This window comes from Canis aureus, chromosome 22, assembly GCF_053574225.1.
Source record: "Canis aureus isolate CA01 chromosome 22, VMU_Caureus_v.1.0, whole genome shotgun sequence".
In the NCBI taxonomy this organism is placed as follows: domain Eukaryota; kingdom Metazoa; phylum Chordata; class Mammalia; order Carnivora; family Canidae; genus Canis; species Canis aureus.
Genome location: NC_135632.1, coordinates 25,209,053 through 25,223,612, shown reverse-complemented (window position 1 = coordinate 25,223,612; position 14,560 = coordinate 25,209,053). Strand labels below are relative to the sequence as shown.

The window sequence follows — 14,560 nt, the reverse complement described above, 5'->3', positions numbered from 1 at the left end:
TCCTCACTATAATCTTACTGAATAGGTGTGAAGATTGCCATTTGATAGATTAGGAAATTGAGATGCAAAGGGGCAAGCCTGGATACTAAGTAGTTGAGAAAGGATGTAAATGTAGATCCATTTTGCCCTTTGGAGTCTAAGCCTTAATACAAAGTGATTCATTTAAGTAAGGTTCATTTTAAACAGAAAGTTTTATACTAAATTAATGACGTTTCAGAAAGCGTACTCTTTTGCTTATATTTTAGGAAGTCTGACTTGCATGGGAAACAGGAATATTGGATACCGAGACAGTTCCTAGCTCCAAATATGTCCTGATATTTTACTTTAGCTTGTCCCATTTGGAAAATGTCAGGTACTACTTACTTCATGTCTCCAGCAGGGTTCACCCAGAAACAGACTGAGACCAGGATATGGATGCAAGTGATTTATCCGGGAGGAGTCCCCAGGGGATACTGGTAGGGGTGTAGAGATTTGAGAAAAGGAAGGAAGGCAGCCAACAGAGGCTGAATTAGTGAGCAGGTAATTGCTGTAGGCAGCTGGGGCTCAGTTTTGCTGGGGACTCAGGGAAACTGTGTTGAGTTCCCCTCAGAGCTGTCCCACCCAAAGGGCAAGGGAGCTGGGTATGTATCCACTACTCCCCTGTCAATCATTGCTTGGTGGCTGCTTCCAAACTCACCCCAGGCATTGTGGCCTGTCTGCTGTGTGGCTGATCATGCTTCTGGTCAAACAATATCCCTAGGCAGAGTCACAGGTGCTTTCAGTAGAAAGCTGTTGCCTCCCGAGGGAATGATGAGAACTAAGGGTGTACGGGTGGGGATCAGGATTAAAGGCTTTGGCTACACACTATCTCACACTCCATTCTAATGGGTCACTCCTTCTTCTTATTGCCTAGACTGTGTGCACATTCAGAGGGCCGACATTTACTTCCTCATCGATGGGTCTAGCAGTATCAAAGATGCCAATTTTCTCGAAATGAAGGTGTTCATGAATGAGGCAATAAAGAGGTTCCAAATTGGGCCCGACAGAGTACAGTTTGGAGTCGTTCAGTACTCAGATGGAATTAATATTCAATTTGCCCTTAGCCAGTATTCCAGTATGGCAGAGCTGAAAGCAGCCATTGATGACATCCAGCAGAGGAAAGGTGGCACCATGACTGGTGAGGCCTTGAGCAGGATGGCTCAGGTCTTTGTGGATACTGCTCGCAGCAATGTGCCTTGGTATCTTATAATCATCACTGACGGTAAATCTGAAGATCCAGTGGCTGAGCCTGCAGAGGCACTGAGGGGAGAAGGAGTCATCATTTACGCTATTGGAGTCAAGAATGCTAATGTTATGGAGCTCAAGGAGATAGCTAAAGATAAGACCTTTTTCACACCTGAGTTTGATTCCTTGAAGGTCATCCAAAGAGATGTGGTTCAGGACATCTGCTCTTCAGAGAGTAAGTTGTTTCTTTAGTCTCTCTGTCCCTCCAAGTGTATGTATCTAATCTAATGAAATAGGCTTCATTCTCAAAGTATTGACTTCTTGGAGTCCAAAAGTGAATTTTGGTCACAGAGTGACCATGACCTGGAATGAAGCTAGCTGGTTAGATTTTATCTTTATCATACAGCTGTGTCTGTCTCATTTGTGCTGAGTCACAGAAAATTTATTTCTTTGACTTTCTCGTCCACCCTCTGTAAAAATATTTTTGTGTTGCATGTATGTCACCCCAGACTGTCCCTGGGGACTCAGAATTAATTGGTTTCAGGCTCTGAGTGAATGTTACTTTCTCCTTTTTTGTCCCCAGCCTGTAAGAATAGGCAAGCTGATATTATCTTCCTGATAGACGGTTCAGAATCCATCTCCCCAAATGACTTTGAGAAGATGAAGGGATTCGTGAAGAGGATGGTGAACCAAGCTAATATTGGTGCTGATGAAATTCAGATTGGCCTTTTGCAGTTCAGCTCATCCCCCCAGGAAGAATTCAGGCTCAACCAATACTCCTCAAAGGCAGACATCCACAGAGCCATCTCAAAAGTTGTGCAAATGAATGATGGCACTCGTACTGGGAAAGCCCTGACTTTTACTCTGCCTTTTTTTGACAGTTCAAGAGGAGGGAGACCCAATGTTCATCAGTATTTGATTGTGATCACTGATGGGGTTGCACAGGATGACGTAGCCATACCAGCCAAGGCTCTCAGGGACAGGAACATCGTTATTTTTGCCATTGGGGTGGGAGAAGCCAAAAGTGCTCAGCTTTTGCAGATTACTGATGATGTGCAGAAAGTGTACTATGAAGAGAATTTCGAGTCCCTGCAGAACTTGGAGAAGAAAATTCTTCTTAAGGTCTGCATTCCACAAGGTGCGTGAGGGTTTGTTATTTGATCCATGAGCCTGTTTTAAGTGTCAGAGATGATGTTATTTCTGTTAATAAAATGCAACTGATCTTTCTAGCTGGAGGTGGGAGTGAAGGTCATCCCGAAGGGAGGACAGTGGGCCTGAACACCGGATGCTGTGGTTCACCTTCCCCCGGGGATTCTTCTAATCATTCTCATGACTGTTACTACTTTGGACTCCAGTGGCCTGAACTTTCTCAGAACTCTATCTCTAGAAAGTCCTTACAACTCTTAGGTTTATTCCTTGTAGATAGAAGAACCAGACTGGAATAGGTAAACACAATTTATTGAAGGTTTGGGCATACCAAAAGGGAATTCAAAACAGAAGAATGATCAGTTACATAGGTGCTCTTATGAACTAGAAAATAATTTCCTCTATGCGGCTTTGTACAGAGGCCTCTCTAATTTGTTGCCGGGAAGCTTTCATATGGCTGAGGTCATCCTCAACCCCATTTTAACTCCTCAAGTTTTTATCCTGAAGTAAGTTCCAGAGACAGGTGTTCCTCCTCCCAGAAGTCTGGATCTTCTCTTCCCCCAAGACTTACCTTACAATGTACAAGTGATCCAGAGAATATCTTCATGGATAGTATTCCTTCCTACCCACAGGGAGTGAGATTCTCCAACACAATCACATTATAATCAGAATGGCTAACCATTAGATGGTCATTTTTTGTGCCAGGGGCTATTGCAAGGGTTCCACATGTTAAAACATTTAATCTTCACATAAAATAGATATTATTTCACAGTTGGGGAAACTAAGTCACAAGAAAATCAGGTTATTTGGCCCAAGTAAATAGCCCAGCTAATATTTAAACTTGAGGCAATCTGGTTCTAGAGTCTGTGTACTAGATACTGTTCAATATTGCTTTTTGGTATAGTATGGTAGAGCATAAGAGGGCCTCTCAAACTTTAATATGCATTTGAATCATCTGGAGATCTTATTGAAATACAGATTCTGATTCAGTAGGTCATGGTGAGATTCTGCATTTCTAACAAGCTCCCAGGTGATGATGATCCTGCTGGTCCTCAAATTACACTTCAAGTAGGAGGGTAATGTAGTATAGTGTGTAGTGCAGTGTAGTGTAGCATAGTATAGTGCAGTATAGTATGATATTGGAAGGCATAATGAAGAGTAGTATAGTATAGAAGAGTATAATATAGTGTGATATAGTATAGAATGCCATGGAATGGCATGGAGTGGTTAATATAGTATAATAATACATAATAAAGTGTAGTAACGTATAATAAACCATAGTGTAGTATGAAATAATATAAAGGGGTATATAATGAAACCCTTAAAGCCCAACATTCCTATGTGGAAAACCTCATGTGAAGCAGATACTATTACTATGATACTTAATTCCCAGATGGGAAAGGCAAGAGAGAGGCTAAGAAATACAGAGGGGAAATAATGGGAGTCAGGGTTTGAACTTTCCAGAAGTTTGGTGTTGAAATCTGGAGCCAATTTTCTGGAGTATTAAATTAATATTTTTGTTTATACTGTGTAAAGGATAACACTTTACCATGCCCTTGGTGAATTCAGAAATCAATTGAAAAGAGTGGATGTGTGAAATTATTTTTTAAATAAGCATGGATTGTGGGATGTCCTGCATTAAGCAGTTCAGATTTTTCAGGAGTCAAAGTACACTTTTGTTTGTGTGTTTATATGTACTTGGCTATTATCCTGGGCAGGAAAAGAGGCATAGGATTCCAGCTTCTCTTTTCAGATTATTTTGTACCGCATAGTAAATTAGGATTTACATTCATCTTCAGCTTTGTCTTTTGACTTTTTGATAAAATTAGCTGGATACCTCAGTAATGGCTGGAACCTAATTAATTCCAGAATTCTGGAATCAAAAGCTGAATCATAAAGACCTTAGAAATAACTTGGTAAGATTCAATCCTCTATATTCTGGGGGTGGGAGAGGTGGGGGGCGGGAAATGCTCGCATATTCTTGCATTTACAGAATAAAGCCAGCTGAAAATGTTCCTGGGAAAATGTAAATTAAAAATATTGGGGTAATATACCATACTGCAAAAAGGAAATTCTTTTTTTCCTGAAATTAAATCTGATGTAGAAATGGGATTTACATCTGTGAAAACCCATTTTGGTGAATTTCAATTAGAGATTTAAAAGTCAACACAAAACCAAGATTTTTATATGAAAGGAGGGGAGGAAGACATTTTCTGTCTTGGCAATTCTGGAAACCTATCTGGCCAGCTAGCACAGAGTGTATTATTTAGGGGATGGAAAACTCATGGCTTAACTAACCCTGGATCTCAGATCCCTGAGAATCTTTAAGACATTGTTTATAACAATTTTCACTGGTAAAGGGTCCGGTATTTATTTATTTTCATCAAATTTGTCCCCTAAAATCTATAATTATTTTTATTGATTCTGAGCCAAATACTCCAGTGTGCACTGGCTAAGGAAAAAATATCCATATTCTTGGCTTGCCCTGGACAATTGCAAGTTATGCTTGTTGTCCAGAAGTAGTTAATAATAGTAGCCCTTTTATGATTGTTAAATTACATTTTAAGTCATTTGTCCAGATTCTAATTCAGGTGCATCTGTGACCAACTTTAGCTTCCTCATTGAAATTTTGTGCATGGTCTGTGAGTGGGTGGCTATACCCTGAAAGATCAATGGGTTTTCAAATTTTTGCAACACTCTTCCAGGAAGGCTTACAAATTTTAAGATAGAAGAAACAGAAAATTGGGAGTGGTTGTCAGTCTTGATCTTTTCTAATATGTTTCTCTGAAATAAGGTATATGCATGGGTGGTGAATGAAGAAAGTAACTTTTGGAGGAGAAGGGAATAGTACAGCATGTCCTGAAAGAGACTCAAAGCTCACTTATATTCCCTTCTTTATCAGTTTATCAAACATTTAGTGAGCATCTATCTGTATTAGGCATTGGGTAAAATGGTATAATCCCTGCTATGAAAGAATCTTTGTTTCGTGGGAGAGAAGGTCAAGTAAAGTAGCATAGATATGCAGGGGCATTTAATAAGTCAATTTGAGGAATTGGGGGAGGGAGGTCTCTGGAACTACAACTTGAAGGACATGTATTGGGTTAGCCATATTGGGATAGAAGAGATGGGAAAGGACACTCAGGTAGAGGGAATAGGATCTGCAGAGGAACGGAGGTATGAAACACTATATATTGTACCAGTTAGCTTTGCTGTATAACAATCACCCCCCAAATTAAATGAACACTACCATTGTTTAGCTTATATTTCTACATGCTGGCTGGAGGTTCTTCTTTGAGGGTTGGCTGATATCTTCTGAGCTTGGTCATGCATCTATAGATGACTAATTTGATTTTCTTCTCTTTTATCTTCAAAGAATGCAACATAGATTTGTCTGTAGGAATTGATATTTCCACTTCCACAAGGCAAGTTCAGCAGACGCTTCAAGGATTACTGCCAGGGGTGATGCAACAGTTGGCCCTGCTTTCCAACATCAGCTGTAGTGGTTCTGGTGGCCTCAACATCATGTTCCGCTACTTGGTCCCTGGTTCAAATGGCCAGCTTATGTTTGACTCAGGCTTTAAGAAGTATAGTGATGAGATTATTAAGACCTTCTTAATTAATCAGACTGCCAAGAACAACCATATGGATGTGGATTTTTTGCAGTCCCTGGGAGATCATACTGTCCATCTCTCTTCTGCTAAAGTGAAGGTAATAAATGCTGAGAACCCATGATATGAGGCCAATTACCATGGTGGGAGGGATAAGGCTTTTGTGACTGAAGCCAATAAACTATTCTTCACTGGAGAGTCTGCTTAGTGGAAAACCATAGTCTTATTCAGTAAAGAGCAACGAGGGATATGTTTTCATTCAATTAATAAATATTTACTAAGTCCTAGAGACTCTGTACTTAAATAATGCCAGTAGGGATAAAAAGATAAATCCCTGTCTTCAAGTTGCTCATAGTTTAGAGATCCAGATTCTTCCACGATGCAAATTCATTCCAAATATAACTTGGAAGATATTAGCTCCTTATGGTCATTGATTGCCAAGTAGAGTAGGGCCCATTATTGTTCCATTCAGCACTTTGAGCTGTCTTTAGTACCTAGCTAATGGCTTGTTAGTGGTCCTCCCTTCCTGGTGCCCAAGAACTATAAACCCACTAAAGCCTACTGAGATGAAGAGATTTTATGTGATGTTTATTAGAAAATGATATCCCCAAACTTTGAAAGTGACATTTAGTTTTTCCCTCAATCATGCATTCAGTGGATTTATTTCTTAAATTATGAAATTCAGTTTTAAATTATATTTTTCTGTGAGTAAAGATAACACATTTTAATTATAGAAATGTATTGAAGTTTTGTTGGTATTGATAAAGGTGAATATTGATAAAGGTGAATATTGTGAGACTATTTTGGGAAGGTGTTTTTGATAAAGGGAATGCATTAAGCTGGTTCAAATTCTTTTTTTGGTGTGGGATCTTAGGGAGGTTGAAGTAAAAGTGAATGTATAATAAAGTAATACATGAGTGAGTGAAATGAAAGAGGGTGAAAGGCTAGATACAACCACAAAAGCTAAACTTATCCTCACATTTTTACAAAATATGTGACTTCCAGTATTCATCTTGCCCCTATCCCCTTCTTCCCATCCATCCTTGCTCTCCACCACCCTCCTCTCTCTCTCTCATAAACAACAGGTCCTTCTAGTGTTTACAGATGGGCTGGATGATAATTTCCAGAGACTGAAGGAAACATCAGAGCTTCTCCGCAGCAAAGGTAAGTGCTCATGGTTGCCTTGGGTGGACTACTCCTCCCACAGGGACCAGGATACTCTTTCAGATTTCCAGGTGGCACTGGATTCCATTAAGCCTTCCATAGACTAACTCAGGTAATTGGAGCTCAGTGCTCACAAGACTGATTCCTTGTATAATCAGGGGCTGTTCAGGACTGAGAGAACCCAGGGTCCCACATCCCCAACACTGATCAAGGGCCACTCTGACTGAGACAGGACTGACCAATTATAAGCCTGGCATCTATCTGCTTTTGAGGGTTGAATGTGTAACTCCTATTTCATGATGAATGGGTGCCATTTGCTCTTGCAGGCTACCAAGGGGTCAATATGTTTCTTTTTCCTAAACTCTAGAATCCCCTTAAAGCTGGTCTTTGCTTTTTCTACTGCCCTTCCTTCCTCCTTTTCTCACCAATTCTTCTTCTTTTTCCATCCCCCAAAGGCTGCTACTAGTCTATATGGCATCTTTGTGAAATTATAAAAAGATGCCAATGCTCTGGGTGTATGCAACCCTTTGCCTGGGCACCTGGCTTGATAAGTAGAGTGCTGGGTGGATGTCAGGGCCTACCAGCTCCCTCAGCTGGATGTGCCTGGGCAGTACCACCTGTACAGTTGGGCACGATTGCTCTTCTGTTCCCATTTTGTGTCATATAAAAGCTCTAAAGTAAACTCATGATGAACAACCAGCAATTCAAGCTCCCTGTACCCTTCTCCCTTCTCTGTAGAGTATGTTAAGTATATTTCTCTTGAGATGATGCTTTCTGTTGGTTAATGGTGTGCTGGAATATTTGCTGTGATAACTTGCTCCAAACTGGATTTACCACATAGGAAATTTAAAATGTTGCAAATTTTCTGGAAGGGAATTTGAAATATTTGACCAAAGATAGCAAACTTTGCTTATGTGCTAGATCAGCATTCCATTTCTAAAAATTTATTTTAAGGGATAATTAAGAATACGTAAACAACTTGTAACCACAAGATTGTTAAATAGCTTGTTTATAATAGCAAAAAGCTGTTGTGTGCATGTATGTGTGTGTGAATTTACTCTTCAAAATAGTAACGGGAATATTTGTCCTTAAATTCTATGAACAGTGATTTCTAGCCAATTTGAAAAGTGTCCTTGCCATTTTGTTTTCTGTTTATATGGGCAAATCCAGATGATTTTTTAGTGCCTTCATTAGTAGGATGGGCTCATGCTGCAATAATAAACAACCTTCAAATCCCAGTGGCTTAAACTAGCAAGAATATATTTATATCATGCCTTATGACCCATTCATTTTTGTCTCATTCTCATCACTCAAGGACCCAGGCTGAAAGAGGGTCTATTCCTGTGGCAGGAGACAGGAAATGGGGCAAATTATGCACTGCTCTGAAAATTTCTCACAGGGAGTGACACATGTTATTTCTGCTCACATTTCATTGGTCAGAAATGCAGTTTGAGACAAGACAGGTGAAGGATATAGGAAGAGTGAAATGATGCATGAATATCTAGGGCCAGAACAAAAACCAGTCAAAAGACATGCAAGTAAATCTCCTACCTGCTGGTATTTTGAAGGATTGTCTGGGCTCCTCTTTGTTGGCCTGGAAGGTGTGCATAAATTAGAAGAGCTCCAGGAACTAGAATTTGGCAGAGGATTCATATATAATCAACCTCTGAGCATCACACTGAAATCACTCCCAAGCATTTTACTGAAGCAACTTGTAAGTATTTTTTTCTTTTTAACACCATCCTTCACTAGGTCAATTCATTCTAATGATTTAAAAAACCCAGGGGGAATTTTGTCTCTTCAATGTGTAATGTGACATAGGTTAATACAGATGAAAAAAACTCCATATTACTGAATTCTCTTTTTCAGGACACAATTGTGGAAAGAAGATGCTGCAATATATATATGAAGTGTTTTGGAGAAGATGGGTACCAGGGTGATGGCGGGAACCCTGGGAACAAGGTGAGAATTTGTTGGATGCAGATGGTGAGGGAGAGATAGGGCCTTTCAGCACCCACTACAAACGAAGCCCCATGTTCTGTCTTTAACACACCTTTGCTAATTCTACCCTCTTAACAAACCTTTGAGGCAAATGCTATCTTACAGGTGGTCAATAGAGGCTTAGAGAGGGAACGTTGCTTTCCCAGAGTCATACAGGTATGAAGAAGCATTTTGGGATTTAAGCCCTCATGTCTACCTGACTCCAAGGCTCACATTCTTTCCATTATATTATGCTGTCTCCTTACATTTATTTGAGAATTTCACAGACTCTACTACTGCACAAAAGTTTTCACTTGTCTATAAAATGTTCACTGTGCAGCATCTTCTTTCTTTATAGTGGTCATTGCCTTTTCCCCTCTGAGCTGACATTCTCTTCTATAGCATTAAAGTCTGAGGAAAGATATAATCATTGGTTCACTGGTGCATCTCTGGTTCATTGGTTGCATCTCTCTGCTAACTCCATGGTGAAGCAATAGAAAAATTATCCTGTCCCACTTTTAAGGAAGAATAAATCTCATTAAAAATCATCCTCAGTTATCCAGGGACATGAAGAATACCCTTCACACCCTTTATGATGGTGGGATTACCACAAATCCTCATGTAAGGTTGAATCAAGCCCATTGGCTTTGCCCATCTTTTTACAATCTCTCTTTGTAAGGTTTTCTGCGATGTTGTTGGAATGAGCTCTTACTGACTTTGCAGATCAGTCTTGATTTAGAACAGTATAAAGTATATGACTTTTTGAGAAAAATTGTAGTTATGCCTTAGCACTAGATTTCCCCCCTTGCATTGTTCTTAAATGACTGGAAAATCAGGAAATCAAGCTTGGGAACCTCTTGACATGTTTTATAACTCAAGGATTCTGCCTCAAAGGTCAAAGATGGGAATGTTTTGAATAATTGACTTCTCTGCTCTTTCTGTCTGCAAGAATTCAGTGGTTGATTGTATTGATGTTCGTGTCTTTGTTGATCCCAGAGAGAATATGGCTCCCATATCTTATTGACCATTTTTAAATTAAATAAACACATCTGGCTATAAACGGCAAGCCAAACTTCCCTGAGAGGAAATGCTTTGTGTGTTTAGTTATCTAAGAAGAAATAGAAAGAGAAAGAGAGAGAGAGAGATTGGAATAGACTAAACAGCTGAGTCATACAGAAATAAACAACCATTTCTCATAAGTAGCATGGACGGTAACACCTTTGCTTACTGATGTTTAAAAAAAAAAACAAGGTCAAAGGCCACATTAGGAGTAACGGTGTACCTTAAACATTTAACTAGAAACAAATTTTGGTTTGGATTTTCAGATTAGAATGGCTTAAGATGGTATTTTAGAAAAATAAAAATAGGCTGACATGCCAACTATTAAGACAAACAGGTATTTAAGTTTTTACTTTAAGACAGGCCAAAAATATTTGCTTCTACACGTCCCTACACATTATGCTCAACATTTAGTCAATTCTCAATAAAATGTCAACTCAGTGAGACAAAGGTATCTATTAGTAATTTTTTTTATTTTAAAATTATTATTATTATTATTATTATTTTTAGAGAGCGAGAACATGGGTGGGGAGGGACAGAGAAGGAGAGAGAGAAAGGGAATCTCAAGCTTAACTGAGCACAGAGCTCAATTTGGGGCTTTACCTCATACTGGTGAGATATCAAATAACAGTTTTTATTCCATGTAGATTTGAGAAAAGAATTTATTTATTTATTTTATTTTATTTTTTTTTTTGAGAAAAGAATTTAGAATCCAAGTTATTTCTTTTTTCCTCAGGGAGAGAAGGGTACTGATGGATTACCTGGTTATCCTGGTGAAGAAGGTGGACATGTAAGTACTGACTCTTATTTTTTTTCTTTACAGGAATATGGTAAAGTGGGTCAAATATTAGAAATACTTAACTGTACTTCAGTCCTGAAAATTTTTCTCATCTATGCCATTTAAAATTGACTTAAAACATCTATATGAAAATGACTGTTTATTGTAACAAATGTTAGGTGGATAAATTTTGGAAAGGTAGTCTCTAAAAGGTGTTTAATGATAAAGGATGGTCATTTTAATCTGAATCTGAGATAACTGAAATGTGGTCTGTGTCTAATGACTATGTATATAATAGTAATCGTTAATTGTGAGCTGAATTATAGGTAATTTGTTACTACTAATGAGGTAGCTATGCTTGTAAGTAATTTAACAAGATAAATTGAAGAGAACCAAGGCCATCCTTGTAACAAGATCACCCAGATGCCTTCCTGAGCAGCCAGAAAGGTGATAGAGCTACAGTTACCCACCGAAAGTTTGCGTATATCCCTGAGCGCAGGAAAGTTAGCCATCATATGATTAGCTATGGAGAAAAATGTGTATTATAGAGAAAATTGTTAGCTAAGGGGCTGGAATGTGGCAGGCCCCATCTTTATTACATCATATAATATCAAAAGGATTTTTAAATGCCATAGTTTTTAATTAATTTTAAATTGTGGAAAACCACTTTGCCACAAGTGTCTATTTTAAAGTTGATATGCATACACCTCTGGTTCTCAAACTTTTGGTCTCAGGATACCTTTACACTCTCTATTATTGAAGACCTCGAAGAGCTTCTGCTGATACACTTTCTATTGATATTTTCTGTGTTAGAAATTAAAACAGAAAGAATTTTATTTAATTGAATTTTACTTTTGATAGAGATTGAGAGAGACAGCATGGGGGAGAGAGGGGCAGAGGGAGAGAGAGAGAATCCCAAGCAGGTTCCATGCCCAGTGCAGAGCTTAACACCATGCTCTATCTCATGACTCTGAGATCATGACCTGAGCCAAAATCAAGAGTCAGGCATTCCACCAACTGTGCCACCCAGGAACCCCAAAATGGAAAGAATTTTAAATTATTTATTCATCTTACTCCCAAATAACAAGAACAAGCCCTTTTTATAAATGACATATTCCTGGGGCACCTGGGTGGCTCAGTGGTTAAGCATCTGCCTTCAGTTCCATTGGTGATCAGCTCCTGGGATCAGGTCCTGTATCAGGCTTCCTGCAGGGAGCCTACTTCTCCCTCTGCCTATGTTTCTGCCTCTCTCTCTATGTCTTTCATGAATAAATAAATAAGATCTTTTAAAAAATGACATATTCCTTTATGAAAAATATATTTTCTAAAATGAAATAGATGAGTCAGAAGAGTGGAATTGTTTTATGTGTTTTTAATATCTGGCTTATTAGAAGACAGCTGGATTCATATGTCTGCTTCTGTGTTCAGTTTCTTGTGCTGTCACTTGCTTTATAGTTTCTTAAAAACTCTGCCGTACACTTGGGAGAGAATAGGAGTAAGAAAAGATAATAGCATCTTCATATAATTGGGAAAGTAGTTTTAATTTTCTGAGCACCCCCTGCCAAAGGGTCTTGGGGACCTGAGGGGTCCTTGGACCACCGCAATTTTCAAACTCTTGAGATATCCAAGCATTAATGTTCTCATTGCCCCCGTAGAGTTGTGCATTGTTTTACTGTTCTGGATATGTAGGCTGGTGGAACTTGGAAAATCAGCAGAAATTAGAAAAAGAAATGCAGCTGTTGGGACCTATATAAACCAATTCATTTCTTTGATTATATTTGTGGGAGAATCGTTCCTCTTTTCTCTTTTTATTTTGCTTCAGTAATTATAGTCTTAGATGTCAGAGATACATTCAGAAATGGGGGCTGTGGAGTTTTGCTATTTTGTTCTGGTATGGTGAAAATATTCTTTCCATTTTTCTGATGTTTTAAAATATCCTTTAAGTGTTATTTTATTTTATTTTATTTTTTATTTTATTTTTTGTCTGCTTGCCCTGTGGTTCAATGAGCCTGGCAAAATCCAAGAAAATAATGGAGGGTCCAGCCAACTTATTAGGATAGATTTCAGACAAATATGATAAACAAGCCCTTGTCTGCTACAATAAGAGTTTTGTCCTTCTCTGCTGTCTTAACATCCTAAAACCAAAATGGTTTATAAAGACTGTCTAGGACAGAGCTAGGAATATAATGTGAGTGATATATATTATTTTATATAATTTAAAATTTCATAGTAGGCATCTTAAAGACAATAAAAAGAACTAGGTGAAATTAATCTTATATTTTATTTAACCAAGTGTATCTAAAATATAGTTATTTCAACATGTAATTAGTATAAAAATTGATGGTATCTTTTTAAAATATACTGTCTTTGATATCCTGTGTGTATCTTACACCTACAGCAATCTCAGTTTGGACTAGACACATTGCAAGTGCTCAATAGCCATATGTTGTGTGTATGACTCTAGCAGGCGTCTTTTTCTTTTTACTGCACTTCTCATAAGAGAAGGTGACTTCAAAATATGTTGTCCTCTGAATGACTTTTCATGTTGTGTCCCCCCAAGGCAGGTCAGATTGGTCTGCTCAATGGCTGAGACATCTATCTCTCTGCAGATGGCAGGCTTCAGACTGGGGCTATAATTTGTAGGTTCAAATTGAAAGTATATAATGACAAAGAGCTAATTTATTGTTCCTGTTATCTATTACTCCTCTTTCCCCAACCACCCCCCACCCCAGGGAAAACCTTGGTGGTGTAAAACAACAATCATTTATCATATCCACGGACTCTGGGGTAGGGAAGCTAAAAAGGGAAATGCCGCAGGTGGCTCTCTGCTAGGTTCCTGAGGGCTGATGAGGTGGCTGGAGGACCCTCTGCAGAGATGACTTCCTTTCTCATGCTCTGGAGCTTGGTTGGGATAGCAGAGGATGGGCCATGGTAGTCCAGAGACGGGGATGGCAGCTGGGTCGGAGAGGGAGCACCCACCAGGGAGGGTCCATCCGGAGAGGGAGCATTCCAAGAGACCGAAGCTGAAGCTCAAGCCTTCTGAGGGAGCCTCAGAAGTCACATGTCTGCCACATTCTATTGTGTACACATAAGTCACTAGCTCCAGACCAGATTCAAGGCAGGCAGGGTGGGGATTAGAACCTTCCTCTCCATGGGCGAGTGGCAAGGTCAGTCATATCCAGAGGAGCATTGAGATTTTGTTGTGGCCATCTTTGGGAAAGACAATCTGTCAGACTCATGAATTCTATATATTTTCAAAATGTATCTAGTATGAGATGGTAGTTTAAATATGTATTGGTTAAATATCAAAACCTTATGTATCAAATTAGTCAGATTATCTAGTTTCCCCCAAAATAATTATGTACTCCAGTAGTAACAAAACTAGTTAACATTTGTTGAGAACTTCATATATGTCAGATGTGTGGCTAAACATTTTATATATAGTTCTTCATTTCATCTACAAAATAAGAATATTATTATTATTCTCTCATTTCTCAAAAATAACTTGAACCAACGTAGGAGTTGAACAACTTTTTTTTAAAAAAGATTTTATTTATTTATTCATGAGAATACACAGAGAGGAGAGAGAAGCAGAGACACAGGCAGAGGGAGAAGCAGGCTC

The 14,560-nt window shown here is 38.8% G+C and overlaps 1 protein-coding gene across 1 annotated transcript in view; it reads left to right on the top strand.

The window, feature by feature from the left end:
- Positions 1–14,560, top strand: part of LOC144293916 (collagen alpha-4(VI) chain-like) — a 101,744-nt gene that overhangs the window by 26,577 nt on the left and 60,607 nt on the right. Inside the window, exons 7-13 of the mRNA XM_077865240.1 lie at positions 893–1,438; positions 1,787–2,341; positions 5,723–6,057; positions 7,043–7,121; positions 8,690–8,835; positions 8,991–9,083; positions 10,897–10,950. Of these exons, the coding sequence (XP_077721366.1) occupies positions 893–1,438; positions 1,787–2,341; positions 5,723–6,057; positions 7,043–7,121; positions 8,690–8,835; positions 8,991–9,083; positions 10,897–10,950 (1,808 nt within the window). The remainder of the gene's footprint in view (positions 1–892; positions 1,439–1,786; positions 2,342–5,722; positions 6,058–7,042; positions 7,122–8,689; positions 8,836–8,990; positions 9,084–10,896; positions 10,951–14,560) is intronic.